General features: G+C 46.6%; 1 protein-coding gene across 2 annotated transcripts in view; it reads left to right on the plus strand.

Annotated features, from left to right (window-relative positions):
* Positions 1-10,739, plus strand: part of ATP2A1 (ATPase sarcoplasmic/endoplasmic reticulum Ca2+ transporting 1) — a 42,974-nt gene extending 32,235 nt beyond the window's left edge. Inside the window, exons 18-23 of one of the 2 annotated variants that reach the window (XM_060255597.1) lie at positions 232-317; positions 2,456-2,589; positions 3,954-4,071; positions 5,165-5,282; positions 6,538-6,581; positions 10,133-10,739. In XM_060255597.1, coding sequence (XP_060111580.1) covers positions 232-317; positions 2,456-2,589; positions 3,954-4,071; positions 5,165-5,282; positions 6,538-6,542 — 461 coding nt within the window. In that variant the 3' untranslated portion in view covers positions 6,543-6,581; positions 10,133-10,739. The remainder of the gene's footprint in view (positions 1-231; positions 318-2,455; positions 2,590-3,953; positions 4,072-5,164; positions 5,283-6,537; positions 6,582-10,132) is intronic. The other variant, XM_060255596.1, reaches the window with a different exon arrangement.
* Positions 10,740-18,216: the final 7,477 nt, after the last annotated feature.

The following is an 18,216-nucleotide window of genomic DNA, read 5'->3' on the forward strand; positions in this document are numbered from 1 at the left end:
CTCCACCTCGTATCTCTCAAATGTGTTTCTCTTCTTTGGATGCCAGGGGAGGGGGCCTCTGTGCCTTTCGGCCTCGTCTTTGCCCCAGTCTTGTGCCTTACAGCAGGCCGTTTTTACTGCATCTAGTCCAGCTAAGAGCAACTGCTTGAAATCAGTGTTCCTCCTGAATGGGATCTCCACACTGGCCCCTCTCAGTTCTTTGTTCACACCAAAGTTTCCCTCTGCCTACAGGATACGTGGGAGCTGCCACAGTTGGTGCTGCTGCTTGGTGGTTCATGTACGCTGAGGATGGACCTGCCGTGTCCTATCACCAGTTGGTGAGTTTTGACCTCTTTGACCCTGTTGCTGGGAAGGAATTGTGGGTGGGTGGGGGCCGGGGGGGGGAGACTTGCCTGTAGTATGCATACAGCCCATCAGTACATCTTAAGTTTCTGCAGTGGGACAGACAGCAGCTCCAGACAGCCATTTCCAGTCAGAAAAGTCGCACAGGGGGAACAAGGCAGAAGCCCCCCTCTCCCAAGTGCTGTGGTTCCAATCCAAATCAGGCCTCTCCGTGCCTGGGAACTAAGTTTCCAAATGCAGAATTCTCAGACTGTGTCTGTGGACCAAACCCGGGCACAGCCCCAGGGGGGACTGAACATGTAGTTAGGCCTTCAGCCGTAAAACTCACTAGGTGACCTTGGGCCAGTCGCTTTCCCTCAGCCTTACCTAGTTCTCAGGATTGCTTCGATGGTCAAATGCAGAAGAGGGGAGCCATATATGCGGCCCTGTTGATAGTGTTTCCAGCTCCGAGTTGAGAAAAACCAGGACATTTTGGGGGTGGAGCCTGAAGAGGGTGGGGTTTGGGGAGTGGAAGGACTTCAGTGGGGTATAATGCCATAGAATCCACCTTCCACAGCAGCCATTTTCTCCGGGTAAACTTATCTTTGTCACCTGGAGATCAGTTGTTATAGTGGGAGATCTCCAGCTACTACCTGGAGGTTGGCAATCCTATGCCCCAAGCTCATTGGAGAACAGGCTAAAAATCCAGTGGGCAGATAGGGTATAACAGATAGGTGAGATAGGGTATAACAGGCGTCCACTGGGATTTCTAATTGTGAGCTTTAATATACCTTTTTGGCTTTTGTGACCATTTTATGAATACTTCCTGTGTGAACCAGACTTGTAAGTCTGTGTGAGGATCCAGGCCTATTTACCAGAATTTATTTCTTTTATGTTCTTTCCTGGGACAGTGTTGAGTTGAGAGCAGGGCTTTTTTTGATCAGGAATGCAGAGGAACGCAGTTCCGGCTTGTTTGGTGTAAGGGTGTGTGGCCTAATATGCAAATGAGTTCCTGAGAGTCTAAACTACGGCTGCGGTCACACTCACCATTAAATCCATCCCTAACCCGTCGCTATTATACCCCGCAGCTTTTTAACAATGAATTTCCTGATAAGACATCCCTCCATCCTTCAGTTCTAAGCAGCATTGGTCCCGTTACTGGTTGATCAGAGGTCTCAACCGGACCTCATTTTTTGAGATGGCATTCCACACTCGTGCAAGCGCAGTACGTGGGATATTGTGCTTGTCTTTTTTTTTTTTTTAAGGTGCCAGAAAAGGTGGGCGATCTGCCCCCCCACCCCCCCATTTAAACACCCAGAAAGGAAGGGGAAGCCCAGGAGTTCTCTTTGCTGTCTCTCCGCCTGGCGGGAAGACAGCAAAGGTGGGTGATCTCCCCCCCCCCATTTAAACACCCCGACGTGGTGTTTAAATGGCGGGGAGCATGGCAACTCTCTTTGCTGTCTCTCCGCCAGGCGGGGAGACAGCAAAGGTGGGGGATATTCCTCCCCCCCCCATTTAAACACCCCGACGTGGTGTTTAAATGGCAGGGGGAGCACAGCAACTCTCTTTGCTGTCTCTCTGCCTGGCGGGGAGACAGCAAAGGTGGGTGATCTTCCTCCTCCCTTGTGTTTGGAACAAAAGGGACTTGCCCAAGAGCACATGATTCGAGGCTGTGCTTTTCTTTTCCTATTCAAATAAAGCAAAAAACTGGATTTTTGGATGTTATGTTTTTAACCATGCTTGTTTGAGCGTTAATAAACCTTTCCTAGCCTTAACAAAACTTAGAAAGACATAATTGCCTAAAGACTCTGGTTTTTTTTCCAGTTGAAGCAAATATTCTAGATAGGTATTCTCTCCTTTGTGGTGGATTAAAGGCTCACAATATGTTGAGGTAAACAGGACTTCATGGTATGAGGACTACTGTGCCTCCGCCAAGGGGAGAACCTGGGACAGGAGCCAATGGTTGCTGGGGAAAGGGGAAGCAAAGTCAAGGGACACTCTCACCTGTAGCCTGGCAGCTCATCACAGGGAACAACTGCATGCACACTTGTAGTTTGACAAGCTCATGGCTTTCTTCACCTAGGAGAACAATTCACTATGTTAACTTTACTTCCCCACTTTCTTTGCCCTCCAGTCACATTTCATGCAATGCACTGAAGAGAATCCTGACTTTGAAGGCTTGGAGTGTGAAATCTTTGAGTCTCCCGTCCCAATGACCATGGCTTTGTCCGTATTGGTCACCATTGAGATGTGCAATGCCCTCAACAGGTAAGGGGTCCCATGAGGGTCAATTTCAGCTAAACATGCACAGCACAGTCTTACAGGTTTGTCAGTCATGTTTCTCCCTCCTCCAGTTCCAATCTATGGCCATTACTCTTTCTCTGCTGTCCCAGAGCTATGTGTACACTAACATCTGTTCTGGGGGGGGGGGGAGATATTCAGTGTTTACCCACTTTCCTAGCATGCATATGGACTAGGTTACAAAACATAAAGTGCAAAATACAGAGTCCCCCCTCCACCAAGAGCAGGGGGGCATTTGGGGCTGCTGTAGGAGGGGCGAGGCAGAAACTTTCTGCTCCATGGTTGGAAATTCTTATCTTCTAAAACCCTAAGCAAAGTTTCTTTTCCTACAATTCGATACCCCGTTATTCCCCTGTTCGTTGTTCTTTAAGGGTTTTAGATTGGTTGTAATTTTGTTTCATATTTCATATTATCTTTTGTGTTACTAATGTTATCTTTTGTGTTACTAATGTTTCAAATAAAATTAAAACAAAAAAAAATAAATTCTTATCTTCTAACAGGAATTCCCAGCTTCCATTCTAGCTTCTTTTGCTGTGGAGGGTATGCCTTTCCCCATATATCTCTGCAATGAAAGGGGTTAGACACTTTTTAAAAATTGAAGCTGGGAATTCAATTCACTTGTTACCTATATTGTTATAACATTATATCAGTATAGTACTGTTCAACTGCCAATTAAAACATGGCAACAGGTTGAGGACCCATGGCTCTCCCATGGCAACAGGTCGAGGACCTGGCTGCTGTGGAGAAAATGGCTGCCATGTGGGCAGGGCCAAGAAAACCTGAAATTTTCTACCCACACAGGTTGGAGAAAAAAACCAGGGAAAACATGGGAGGGGCACAGATGGACCACAATGCTTTGGGGAAGGAAAAAATAAACACAGACCAATTTTGCACTCACTCTTACACTGCTCTCACATCCGTCTTCTCTGTGCGCCATCCTTCCGATTTCCCACTATTTGCACTGGGGCTGCAGCAAACATTGCGGTTTTCGTGCAGCAAACGGAAACCGCTAAAAACCAGTTTCCGTTTGCTGCGCGAAAACTGTGATGTTTGCTGCAGCCCTGACACAAATAGTGGGAAATCGAGAGGACGCCATGCGGAGAAGACGGACGTGAGGGCGGAGTAAGGTGAGTGCGAAATTGGCCATACCCTTCCTAGCAGCATTGAATCCAGGGCAAATACCATTGTGGAAAAAAGTCACCGAAGAGGAACATGCTCATTTTGCATAATTTTTTCTTCTTCTATTGTTTTATTGAATAAATCTTGGTATTTATTAAACGAGAAAAAGATGGTAACCTCACCCCAGCTCCCCACTTCTCTCTCCTGTGCAGTCTATCAGAAAACCAGTCCTTGGTCCGGATGCCCCCCTGGGTGAACTTCTGGCTTCTGGGATCCATCTGTCTCTCCATGTCTCTGCACTTCTTCATCCTCTATGTTGACCCCATGCCTGTAAGTATTGCTACCTCATGGCCCCATTGCAAGGGCTCCTTGGAGATCAGCTTACTGGTGCCTGCCTGTTATCACTTGTTGGCGGTTAAAATACATGAAAGGGCACCCCTGAAAAGTGTTATGGCCCTCAGGGGCAGAGCACCTGCTTGGCATGCAGAAGGTCCCAACTTCAATCCCCAGCATCTCCAGTTAAAAAGGACCAGGTGGTAGGTGATGTGGAAAACCTGCCTTTGAGACCTTGGAGAGCTCCTGCCAGTCAGAGTAGACAATACTGATTTTCTGGTTCAGTACAAGGCAGCTTTTGCATTCATGTGGGTTGAGGTTGGGTGAGATGAAAGTCTGGGCTATGCTGAATTCTCCCAGGGGAAAAAACCCTTTGGTTATACAAAGGTAGGGAATTTGCATAATTTCCTTTATTTGTTTATTTTTATTTTTGGTATATTTGTATTTTGTGTGTGTATGTCTGCACCTGGGAGTCATAGTGACTTCTGGTGACTGACCCCTTCTGGGGGCCCAGAGGATATTCAGAGAGGTGGTTGAATAAAGCCTGCCCCACCACCGGACTACTGGTATTCCAAGGAGGTCTCTCATCCAAATACTTGCCAGAGTCAGCCCTGCTTAGCTTCTGAGATCTGTCAAGATTCGGCTTGCCTGGGCTATCTAGATCAGGGCTGGAATTTGCATAATTTCCATCACTTTGCATAATTAACTATGCTTTCACTAGTCACAGAGAAGGCTGAGCAAATACGCTAGGCACATCTTAGTCACTGGAAACATTAACCAATTTTTGGAGTCTGCAGCAAGCATCACCCACATTCTTTCAAACATATCTTTGCATCCATGAGGGATAATGACTTGTATTTTGTCTTCCTTTTCTGAAATGAAAGCTGACATTCTAAGGAAGCTGACTGCTGCATCCAGTACCATGCTCTTTCTGTGTTTCTGCAAGAGCCGCAACATATACGCAACCCTGTGTGTTTTCTATAACTGTTATTTCTATGTTTTCTTTTGGGGGAGAAGAGGCCGTTGTCCCTTTATATCCAAGCTGGACATTTTGGGCCAAACGCTAACCTTTTGCTCTGGCTTTCCCCAGATGATCTTCAAATTGACACACTTGGATGTGCATCACTGGATGGTGGTGCTGAAGATATCTTTGCCTGTCATCCTTCTGGATGAAGTCCTCAAATTCATTGCCCGGAACTATCTGGAGGGTAAGTCCCTGCCTTTAACTTCTTTCTCTCCCCCCCCCCCCCCCGGGTTTATTCCAGTCCTTTACACCAGTCCTTTCCCAGAATTCTCCTCCGGCTCCTCTGCTGGACAGAACGTGCAGGAAAACATCCGCATGGATAGGAGATGACTTTCCCCTCTCCTCTGGACCCCTTCTCCTTTAGTTCTTCCCTCTTCCCCCACCCCCCACCCATGACTGTCATTACTCCCTGCAGCCTTCCATCATCCCCAACTCCATCCAGGACAGAACGGTTAGGCTACAGGACACATTTTATACAAGTGCACCATGAGAACTTGCAACCATACTGCAGCTGTGAGGTGGCAACTCAGTTTAGAAGCACCGCAGGAGAACAATTTGGATTGGAACTGCAGCTCGAGGAGAGGGGCTCCTGCCACCCTCTCATGCCATATTCCCAAACCGAAATGACACCAGGGGGCTTTATTTGCCCATGCTGCAGTCCCAATCTGCTTCTAAGTGCAGCTGCCACTGGGAACTCGCAGTTGCAGTATGGCTGTGAGCCTCTGTGGTGAACTCATATAAATACATTTATGTCGTCTAGCCCTCGGACAGAAGGCTGGAAAGATTCCAGGTCCTGATAGCTCTAGCTCCTCCCACTCATGCTTCTCTGAATGAAGCTTTTCTCTTAGAAATTGTTTTTCAGCCTTGTGCTGGACCTGACACTTATGAACCTGCAATTCTTACGTGAAGACAGATAGCCCTAAGGAGGTTGAGGTGGCTAGCAGTCCCCAGGCTCCTTTGTGTGTCCTGAGAATCCAGTGGACTTCATTGGGTTGCAGCAGGAGTGTAGAAAACATGGATGGGAACTGGGACTCTTAGGTTCTCCCCAAAACCTTGTGTTGTAAATTGAGTTTAGTGGGGAGGATAGAAGGGAGCTGGAACTTCCCCAGGTTGTCTTCTATGTCCAGAGTACTCACAGAGTACCCATGTTTCTCCCATGGGGCAAACAGCAGTTTTCAGGGATGACTGATGTCAGGAAAATGACATGGGAGTAAAGGGTTGACTACCCCCCCCCCCCCATGCTGCAACTCTAATGTGAACTCCACCCCCCAATCTTATTTTTCCACTTAAAACATACCATGAGACTATTCACTAGTCTACCCAGGTTGCATCTAGTAGTCCTCCATCTACATTAACCCCTTTTTCTTCTCCTTCCCACCCACTTCCTAATCTCTAACTGTGATTTAACTGTGATTTCTTTTATCCTTTCCCTCCTGTAGCATAAACTCCTTCCCCCTCTGTTCTCCTGTATCCTGCCTCCCAGGTACCTGACACCCCTTGACCGCATGCCTTGCTTGTTCTTCCTGCTCTCCTCTCTGTCTAGTCATCCATGTGGGAATATCTGCAGGGGCGGTGGAGCTGGGGAGGGCGTTTCTCTTTTTGCTTGATCAGTCTGTTTGCACAGTTTGGACAGTCCAGGAAGCTGGGGCTGGCACCTGATTCAGGGCTAGAGTGGAAAACCCTGCCCAGAAAAAAAAGAACTCACTCCATGACTTTCAACTGCTCCAAGAAAAATTGCCCATTGTCAAATAAAATTACACCAAGATGACAAATAATTAAATGTAGCTATAATTAGTATGCAGTCAGTACTCTATTTGTGAAATAACAATAATTTATTGACTGAAATCTGGTCAGCATAGGCCTAAAAAATCATTCTTGGAGTAGGAGAATTGCCACCTGGTAGCTTTATAAACAGATTGGCTGGTTTCAAATTTTGAAGCCCAATTTATTATAATAAACTGTTTTCAGTGGTTTTCAAACTTTCTACCACATCATTTTGCCAGGCTGAGGAGCCCGTATGTCTCTGCCTGGGAACCCCTGTGCGTGGCAGAGGATTATTATTATTATTATCTTTAATATGGGGTAATAATAATCATGGGGTATTTTCTAGGGTACACTTAGTTCCTGTGAGACAGTGGCCAAACATATTTGTCTCCAGGGCTTTTTTTGTAGAAAAAGCCCAGCAGGAACTCATTTGCATATTAGATCACACCCCCTGCTGCCAAGCCAGTTGGAACTGCGTTCCTGTGCATTCCTGCGCAAAAAAGAGCCCTGTTTGTCTCCATTTCCACCTGGCATGTCCTACATGTGCCCCTGAACACACTTGACGTGGTCCTGTACTTATGGCTGCTTTCATTTGCATTGGATAATGCACTTTCAATGCATTATAGCAAGTGTTTGCAACTGGATTCTCTTGCTTCACACAGGAGAATCCAGTTGCAAAGGACTGCCATATTGCATTGAGAACGCATTATCTAACAAAGTGTGAAAGTGTTCTAAATTCTACAGTGGTAGGAAGGTGAGAGCTGTCTTTCAAGGAAGCTTGCTCGCCTTTGCTAAGGATCCCGCTGAGGAACCCCCAAGAAATATCCGAGGAACCGCAGGCTTCTTTGAAATACCATTTGAGAACCACTTTAACTACTCCTTGGGACCATTAAAAGGAAACAGTCAATTTATTGGAGCTCTACATCCACAGCTCTCAGTTGCAATTCAGTTGCTGAGCTCAAGCTCAGGACTCAATATTTGGACTGCAAAATTTCCACTGTAACCGCACCCAGTGAGTGAACCTGTAAGCAGTAGATCCTCTTCTGCCTGCTTTGGCAGGGAGGGCGGGGTATAAATTAAAAATTTATTTATTATTATTTATTATCAGTTCCTGAGAGTTTCCCCCTACCCTTCTTGACCTGGTTCCATCCACTGTATTCCTTCCTATTTCATGGTGTTTAAAATGAAGTCATGGTCTGAAGTTTGTGACCCTGCTACAGTTTTCCAAGCCGGTCTGGCCTTCATTGCTTCTCTGCCTGTGCCCCAGCTGCCTGCACTGCCCCCTGCTGGTTGCTCTATGCCATGCCTGGCTGGAGGAGCAGATAAGAGCAATTGCTTGGCACCACATTTGCTGGAGTGGGGATGTGGTGTCCTGGGCCTCCGTTGTTTCAAATGTCCTGTTTGGCAAGGGCATGGCTTGAGTCATGCCTGATGCTGAGAAAGAGATTCTCTCTTTGTAGGCTGTCTCTTGCCAGGAAATACCTTTTGCAGTGCCAGGAAAATCCAGCCACTGCTTGTTTATTTGTATGGCTGTTCAGTATCATTAAACTGCTTCAGATGTGGGGCTTGAGATATAAGGGCATCAAGGGGGGAGATGGTGGTTTTCCCCTTTTCTTCTCCTAGGACTTGAAATAAGAAACAAAACTGAGATCGGGGAGGGGGGAAGGATCAAAAAAGCTCTTAGGAGATATTTTGTTTCATAATGATGAGCAAAACATTTTTTGCAAGCAGCTTGTCAAACAAACCAATTCACACTGCTGCAGAACCCTTAGATCCATGATTCCAGAAGTAGCAATATTAGCTTTGCTATTACACGCTGAACAATCAAACTTCTAGGACACCATGTTAGAAAGTACTCAGGAAGACTGCAGGATGCAGCATCAGGTGTAGGAGTGCAGGTTCTGACAACAGCTTGGATCTCCTTGGTTCTTCTTCTCTCTTGCCTTCTCCCCAGCATCTGCCTCAAGTCAATTAAGTTGATGAATGCCTGCTCAAAACAGAGGAAGATTCATGAAGATTGGCTTATTTTAGTTCATGCGAAGCTTCTCTTTCCCAAAGTATATGGAATTCATTAAACTCTGAGCAAAAGTTCAGAATAGGAGCAAAACTAGATGATATGGAAGGCATTAGTCAGATTGGGAGGATTCGCAGCACAACTTGAAGTCACATGTAATATCAGGGAACTAGCATCTCCCAAAAGGATAGGGAAAGGCCTACCTGCTGTAGGCAGGGCCAGCCCTGCCACTAGGCAAACTAGGTGATCACCTAGGGTGCTGGCCTTCTTGGGGCTCTGAACTGGGCCCCCCACATGTGACTTGGTGATGTTATGAGTGCATGGGAGGCACCAGAAAGCCTTGGCTAGGGTGCCAAACAGTCTAGGGCCAGCCTTGGCTGTAGGTAGGACAGCTCTGCTAGAAAAATGATAACTTTTAAAAGGGAGGAAGTCTGGCCCAGTTCTAGAGCATTTGTTAAACATGCAGAAGGTCCCAGGGCCAGTCCCTGGCATCTCCAGTGGAAAAAAGTTCAGGTAGTAGGTGATGTGAAAAGACTTTGGCCCGAGGCCCTGGAGAGCTGCTACCAGTCTAAGCAGCCAATACTGACCTGGGTGGACTAATGGCCTGCTTTAGTATTTTAAAAAGGTAAAGGTAGTTCCCTGTGCAAGCACCAGTCGTTTCTGACTCTGGGGTGATGTTGCATCATGATGTTTTCACGGCAGACTTTTTACGGGGTGGTTTGCCATTGTCTTTCTCAGTCATCTACACTTTCCCCCCAGCAAGCTGGGTACTCATTTTACCGACCTCGGAAGGATGGAAGGCTGAGTCAACCTTGAGCCGGCGACCTGAACCCAGCTTCTGTCGGGATTGACCTCAGGTTGTGAGCAGAGCTTGGACTGTAATACTGCAGCTTACCACTCTGTGCCACGGGGCTCTTTCCCACTTTAGTATAATGAACAGCAAAACGAGAGGGCTGTACCTGGTTCAGCAGAAGGAGTGTCATGTATTCAAGATGCCCCCCTAAAAGGTGGGACAGAGGCAATTAAGCCAGCTCAGTGGGAGAGGTGCATGTCTGCTTGCCAGAGAGCTTTGTGTTGGGGCTGCTGCCCGGGAAGAAACATAAAGAGAGCCATATGCTGACACCAAGCTGTGGGCTTGTGACTTTCTGCACTAGCTTGCCCAGCTCCATGCTGTGTGGCATCCTCCACCCTCTGTTTCTCTTGTGCTCACCCTTCTTCTCTGTTTTCTTCTCCCTCCTCATCTGTTTTTTCCCCAGGGGATTTAGAAGAAAGGATGAGGAAGTGAACTGTTGAGACACCATGGAAATAACCTCTTCATCCCCAACAGTGAAGATCTCTCCCTCACCCCTCTGCCATGTCTTCTGCTCCCTCCTCTGCTTCTGTACCTCTTCCCTTATTTAATAGCCTCCCTCCCTTCTCTGCACACCCTCTGTAACTCCTTTATTGGGGACTTACCAGTGTGGGCCATAACGCTGGCATTTGCCATGCCGTGTTCCCTGCCAGCTGCTTCTACACCCCACCCCACCCTAAACCACCCCCAAACTCCACTCACTTCTTGGCTTCTGTACATTTTGAGCCCCCCTTCCTGCCTACCCCAGCTCCTGCACACCCACCCGCCCTACTCCCCCTCCCACTGCTTTTTGCATTAGCGCCCACACAAACGACATTCGTTCCCCCTCTTCACACGACTAGAACCCACCTCAGCCCAGGGGTTGGATTTTTTAATGCACACATAAACAGAAGGAAACATTTTGTTAGGGAAAGCAAACAAACGAACAAGTGAGACTCCTTGACTCGGAGGAAATGAAGAGACTCTTCTAGCTGCTTATTTATTGACATTAAAGGATAAACTCTTAACTCTTACCACATGCTCTCAGCTCTTCCTTCATTACTTAGAACATACAGGAGGAATGGTTCAATGGAGCTGGAGATTCTTTTAGGTCTGGAGGTGCATACTTGCCTGGTTGCCTCTTTTTACTGGTAGAAATAGGGCTGCCAGCTTCCCCCCTCCCCCAGCTGCTAGTGTGTGTGGCAGGGAGGTAGGATTGCCAGTTTCTGATTTGGGAGTGGTGCCTGGGGAGGACAAGGACCTCTGTGGGGTTCGATGCCATCGAGTCCCATCCCCACCAAGTATCCACTTTCTCCGGGGGAACTGATCCGTGTAGTCTGGAGATAAGGTGGAATTCCAGGGGAGGCTGGCATCCCTGGATGGAAGCAATTTAACAACCGTGGGTTGCCAGAAACTGAAAAATGGCAATGCCCCCAGAAAATAGAAGGGAAGCAATACTTAGATCAGGGGTGACCAAACTTACTTAACATAAGAGCCACATAGAATAGAATGTCAGATGTCTGAGAGCCATAAGACATGAATGACAGATGTTTGAGAGCTGCAAGGAAAGAAAGGAAGGCAAATAGATGAGGGGGAGGGAGGGGGAAAGCAAACAACTTTAAATGCATTCTCCAAGCTGCTGACTAGTTTGGCTTGGAGAAATGATTTAAAGGGACAAATGCCTTCTCCAAGGCAGTGGGGGCTTTGAGAGCCACCCAATATGTGTGAAAGAGCCACATGCGGCTCCTGAGCCACAGTTTGGCCACCCCTGACCTAGATCATCAGCCCAATCTCTTCTTTCAGTCACGTCTTTAGTGCTTTCACCCTTCCACAGCAGACAGTTTTAGATCACTCCAAATCCATTCCGAGAAAAGTCAAGGAAAACACTGTGTTGTAGTGGCCTGTTAATGATGTCATCTGAATCCTCTGAGATAACGGCATGAATAAATGATGGCCAATCCAAACAAAATTACTATCCAGAATAGCCCCTGTGACACACTGAAATTCAACCTCTGCAGTTTTCTTGCAGAGGAGATAAATAGTGGAACTCAGAGGCTGAACTTCTTTAAGGGACAAGAACTGTCACAGGAAACTGGAGGACAATTCTTTGTGTTCACTGAGTCATAGCAACAGGTACCCAAAGTGGGTCTTTTCAACTTGGGTGACAGTGAAATTCCTCTGCAAATTGCAGAGGGGCAGCACCAAGGGAAGATGCTGCCTTCATGCCCTGCTTAAGGGCTTTCCATGAAGTTTAGGAATTGTTACTGCAGGAGAGGAAATTATTTTTTGTTAGGTGTGCTTGGTCACCAAAGGTTCTGCGCAGATTTGATGACCTCTGGCTTTCCGCCATTCATGGAATCAGGGGCGATCATAACAATTAGAAGAAAGAGAGGGCATTTTGGTTCAAATGGACCATTTTGCAACAAGAGTCAGTGCCAGCTGATGCCTCTACCCATTTCCCTAAGTTACTTCAAAAATACCTGGTGTTTTTTCCCCCTCTCCTACTGAAACAATACAAACTACACACAAGACTGATATGGAAGCCTTTCATCTGATATTAGCAGCTCAAAGGAGCTAATTACCCATGCGTTAGGTAAATTACAAGAAGAATAGTTGCAGATTTATACCCTGCCCTTCTCTCTGAATCAGAGACTCAGAGCGGCTTACAATTTTCTTTATCTCCTTTCCCCACAATAGTCACCCTGTGAGGTGGGTGGGGCTGAGAGGGCTCTCGCAGCAGCTGTCCTTTCAAGGTCAACCTCTGCCAGAGCTATGGCTGACCCAAGGCCATTTCAGCAGCTGCAGGTGGAGGAGTGGGGAATCAAACCTGGTTCTCCCAAATAATCCCACCATTGGGTGCGTAGCATGGAACATGGAACTGTCTTTAGAATGCAGAATTCAATGACAGATTAAGTCCAGAATTGTTTAGATCCTGAATCTTCTGAACCGGCATGTCATAGCTCTGATCCAGTATTAATTCACATAGTTAAATAGTTCCCTTAATAGATCCCGCTCAGTAACAGTGCCGTCTTTCTAAGCCAAGTTACACCCTTCTAAGTCTGTTGATATCAATAGGCTGATAATGGTGTAATTCTGTTCAGGATGGCACTGTAAGCAATCCTAATTGGGTCTACTCAGAATTCTACTTAAGTCTCTTTGGTAGGGCTTGCTCCCAGGAAAGCACTCTTAGGTTGGCACTGTAACACACAACATGTTTTGGTTTGCCCCAAACAATGGATCTTATTATGGAGGCCTTTATCTGAGGAAGCAAAGTAGTCATTTTGGATCCCACACAAACTGCATGTGCAGACTCAGCACCTCTCAGCCCTGGAGACACAGAAGTTAGTTGCTGAGTACAGTGTATTTTTAAAAAATGTTCTGAATGGATGTGACAGTTTCAGTTTGTCTGGGAAACTGGAAAAACATCAGCAAACATTTTCTCTGATGGGTTAGATGCTTAAAATAGCTCCTATTCCACTCCCCCCCCCCACAAGAGTCTCCTGTCCTTTGCATTAGGTTTAACAGAATCAAGAACAAAACAAAAGTACCACAGAGTGCTAACTACAGTGTATGTTTGCAAAGATAAAAAGGAGTCATGGAGGTTTTGGGCAACGCCCAGTGCAGGGGGAAGTTTCAAGACCAGTACATTTCAAATGTTGGAGAGGAGAGGATTGTGTGTTATGAATGATAGGCGACATGTGTACTAATGGTCTACACATGTTGGTTTTCTGAACAGGGAAAACAGTGGATTCCTGAAGGCATTTCAGTATAGGGTGCAGAGAGAGAGAACTAAGCTCTCTCACCATGGGCTGCAACCCTTATCCAAGTCAGGTTCCCACCTGTCCGTCCATTAAGTTTCAACATGGAACTCCCAGTGGCCATCTGGTTGTCAGGAGCTGGAGCAGACCCCAAACAATGGATCTCATAGAGCAGGGGTGTTGAGCTCATTAGTTATGAGGGTTAGGGTTGCCAAGTCCTCGTTGTCCCAGAGCGGAGGACTTTTGTGTGCAACACAATGATGTCACCTGGAAGTTGTTAAGGAATTCTGTTTGAAATTCTATTTCTTTATCTCAAACAGTGTGATGGATCACGGGATCAAATAATCATTGTGAGGCATTTAATATGAAAGCAAAAAACATATTTATTTCTACAGGGAAAGGGTACTGGGAGATAAAACAACAAACACTATAGAACTACATGCTTACACTAGAAGATCATGTGCTTAACCGAGGCTGTTTCCTCCTTCTTCTTGACCTCTCTGCCTGAACAAAGAAAGTCACCTGACTAACTGACCAAACGGACAAAACAGGTTTTCCCCCTTCTAGACCTTGATTGACAGCAGTCAGTATCTTCTTCCCAGGTCATGCAGACTGTGACGGAAAGCAATGGGTTAACCATAAACAGAAGACGCACAGGGCTGCGTCAGGTGACCTGAGGGTGGGGGCAAAGTGCTCAGAGCTCTCGGGGAGGGAAAAGAAGTTGAGAAAGAGAAACTGCTGAGGCAGTCAGTCAAGTTGATATCTGACAGAGTGGAGGCCTGTCAGAGAAGTCTGTCAGTGGGGACCTGACAGAGACTGAGAGGGTCAGTTCCATGTTTTTCCCGGATGCTTTAGCCATTTGGTAGGGGAAAAACTCTATGGTACCTATTGTACCATGGAGTTTCCCCTCCCAAATGGCTAGAGCATCTGGGAAAACCATAGAGTTTTCCCAGAAACACCTAGAACAGCTGCTGCACACCATTGCGATGACATCGCTTCTGGGTGACATCATCATGCCAGTGATGTAGGGGGAGGTTCCCCCCACCATCCCAATGTGAGCCAGGGGGTTGGGAATCTCCCGGGTGGGGGAATCCCTGCCCAGACCGGGGGCTTGGCAGCCCTAGACATAAATGAGACCTTGTTGGGCCAGGCTATGTGTGTACTTATTTAAGATAAGGTAGCAGAGATATAAACTTTATAAAGGAAACAAACAAGCACAAAGATTTTTTTAAAAACAGACCTTAAAACATGCTTAAAACATTAGCACTCATTGGTCTTAAAAGTGCTTTCTTTGTATTTCTTCTGTGGGATCCAGGGAGCTGGGCAAAGGAAGCTGTGGCTCATTCCTTCCTTCCCCAGGGGACCAACCAATAGAAGGAAGAGAGGCTTGGCTCAGTAGCTCTACTGTACAATTGAGAGAGCCTGGGAAAGCAAACTCTGCCTCCCCCCTCTTCCTCCCCAAGGGAGAAGCCTCAGCGAATGGAGAAAATAGAGGTTTTGCTCTGTAGCTCCTGTGCAATTGAGCAAGCCTTGCAAAGCAAGTTCTGATGAAGAAGGAAGCAAGGGAGAAGGAGAAGGAAGCAAACAACAGCCAGTTGCTCAGGGGCCTGATAGGAGCCCTCTGGGGACCTGATTCGGCCCCCAGACCGCATGTTTGACACCTTTGTCATAGAGTTTCATGAGCTGGAATTAAATATTTTTAAAACTGCAGTAGGCTCCCTCTTTTCCTCAACATCCAGCCTTGCAAGAAGGGAGGGATACAATCTTCTAGACAACCAAGCTAGGGAAAGACATGGGGGAGGGAGAGCACAAACGAGTTCAGTTCCGCCATCCCATGCTAGCCTGTAACGCTCCCTTCAGCCTCCCCTTTGGGGTTGGGTTGAGTTCATTCATGCTCTGTGGCAACCGGTGGCTGCTAACACTGAGCCCACACATCCATCCGCTGCAGCTGCAAGGCAACCCACGGGTTTCCCTTGGGGAAATGCATTGGTTCATTTACACAGTTTAAGTGTACTTGTAACACAGAACAGTCCTGTTGGGTCCTAGCACTTGTCTTTTCAATGCACGGCCCTGCTTCCTAGGCCTGACTGGCTACAGAAGTGCACAGCAGTAACATTCTTTGTGCCCCCCTGTTTTGAACCCTTTCCAGTTCTAAAATAAACCCTTTTGTGAGCAACCAGAATAGGACACACTGTTGAAGAGAGACCATTACACTATGACTCATGCCAATTGTTTACAGCCATATTTTTTCATTAATGTATTAATTCACCGGGGGGGGGGGCGGTAGAGGAAATTCCACATGCTTTCAGCTGTCACTCCTGCTTAATTGTTAGATTAATTGGCTAAAGCTTTTACCAGTTAATTGGCAAAGACAAATTTTAATCCTTGGGATTCAGAGTTGAATGTTGTTATTTTAAATTCATGGTGGTTTACAGAAGCATAAAATGAGCAAGCACAAGTATAATAATACCCATTTTACAAAAAACAAATGAACAGTAGTGCAAAATAATCTCAACCTTTGTTAGCCAAAGAAAAATGATAATTCATTCATTCTAGCTCAACCCAGCAAATAAAAAACAATGCTATCTACCAACTCCAGTGACTCACCAATGAAAAATGAAACATGCAGGTAAACAAGGCCTTAAAGACAGGAAGGAAGGCACCAGGTTAGAATATCTAGGGAGGAAGGTCCACAGCCAAGGAGCAATCACTGATAAATCCCTTTCTCCAGTAGCCAGCTTGCTTGCGATCCAAGGACCACATCTGGCGCACAGGTTCATAGGGAAGAAGGAAATCCACTTGATAGGTTTGTCCCTATCTGGAGACCTGGAGAGAGACCCAGTTTGGTGTAGTGGTTAAGTGTGTGGACTTTTATCTGGGAGAACCAGGTTTGATTCCCCGCTTCTCCACTTGCACCTGCTGGAATGGCCTTGGGTTAGCCATAGCTATCGCAGAGGTTGTCCTTGAAATGGCAGGTGCTGTGAGAGCCCTCTCAGCCCCACCCACCTCACAGGGTGTCTGTTGTGGGGGGAGAAGATAAAAGAGATTGTAAGCTGCTCTGAGTCTCTGATTCAAAGGGAAGGGCGGGGTATAAATCTGCAATTCTTCTTCTTCTTCTTCTTCCTATGCTGCTTCAGACCTTTGTAGTTCAAAACCAGCGCCTGAAATTGTGCCTTAAAACTCCAGGGTTGCCAACTCTAGGTTGGGAAATTCCTGGAGATTATGGGAGTGGAGCCTGAAAAGGGGAGGGGAGGGGTAGTGGGGTATAATGCCATAACATCTGCCCTCCAGAGAAGCCATTTTCTCCACTGGAATGGACCTCTTTTGACTGTGTACATCATAATTTTGGGAGATCTCCAGGCCTCCCTGGGGGTTGGCATCCCAACATAATAAGCCATCTCCCAGGCCAAGGGTGAAGAAGGCAGAAACTCAGCTACTTTGTTGAAAGTAAGGAGATCTGGGTCTGAGCAACAGCTGGACAGGAGCCCCTGAGAACTCCAATTATTACTTCTTAAGTTCCATCATGGAAAAAAGGCAAGAGATGAAGGTAACATTTTTGTAAAATAAGCAAGAAGATCTTCCAGCTAGTTCCTGCCACTTATTTCTTATCAGATCCTTCCTGTACAGAGTTAAGGAGAGTTCTCACGCTACAGCCTCCACTCCTTATCCTCACAATAACCTTGTGATTGGAAGGGAATTCAGGGAAAGGGCAGCTGGCCTAGATTCCCTTAGAGACCCAAGTTGTTCCAAGCTTGACTTGCTAGCTGCTACCCCAGACTGGTTATATTAACTACTAGGCTGCCATACATTTAAGTGAAATGTACTGCAGGAATGGTCTGGATGATGCAAGACCATCCTTTTCTCACTAAGGGTCAAGAGCAAGTGTTTGTTTATTTCAATGGCTATTTTTAGAATAGAGTGTCACTGTAAGAGAGAGTATTGGCCTTTCCTTCTCAAAGAAACCATAGTTTTTCCTGAAGACACTGTAAGTGTCTCCCCTCCCCTCTCTCCCCTCCTTATCTCAAGATGTGCAGAGGCTTTCAGTAAACTCATCTAACTGTTTCTGATTAGCACAGTTCCAGTAACCCAAGATTCTGGGGGTGGGGTATGTCTCCACCCACTGGTTTCTTCAATGTGAGGATCAGTCAGGGCTGAAAAACCGTTGTTCTAAATCCTCTCTGTAGATTGGCATTACCAATCTGAGGAACCACAGGTCATGCATAATCTGGGAGACCCAGGTTCAAATCACTGCTTGTGCCATAAGATCATAAGAGAAGCCATGTTGGATCAGACCAATGGCCCATCCAGTCCAACACTCTGTCACACAGTGACCAAAACCCAGGTCCTCTCAGGAGGTCCCCTAGCTATGGTTACCCAGCAACTGGTGTTCTGCCTCTGATCATTGAGGTTCCAGTCACTCATCATGGCTAAAAGCCATTGGGAGGCCCTATTCTCCATTTAAAGCCAGCTGTCAGAACTGGCAGAACTTCAAGAAAGGCCCAAGACTTAGTTGCAAGTATAGGCATTTATTAGAGAACTTCAGAGCTTGAGGTGCAGAATAACACTGATAACAGACAGCCAGTATTCGATACACTTTATGTGATTCTGTTGACAACAATAAACCGATCACTCACATGAGTGGAGACAACAGTCTGCTTCTCAGGGTCGTTATCAGGTAAGGAGGATGGAATCCCGCTGAGAAAGTGTGGGCCGGCCTGGCTTCAAAAGGCCATCTGCAGATGTTGACCCTGAG

Source organism: Heteronotia binoei, chromosome 15, assembly GCF_032191835.1.
Source record: "Heteronotia binoei isolate CCM8104 ecotype False Entrance Well chromosome 15, APGP_CSIRO_Hbin_v1, whole genome shotgun sequence".
NCBI classification, from domain to species: Eukaryota; Metazoa; Chordata; class Lepidosauria; order Squamata; family Gekkonidae; genus Heteronotia; species Heteronotia binoei.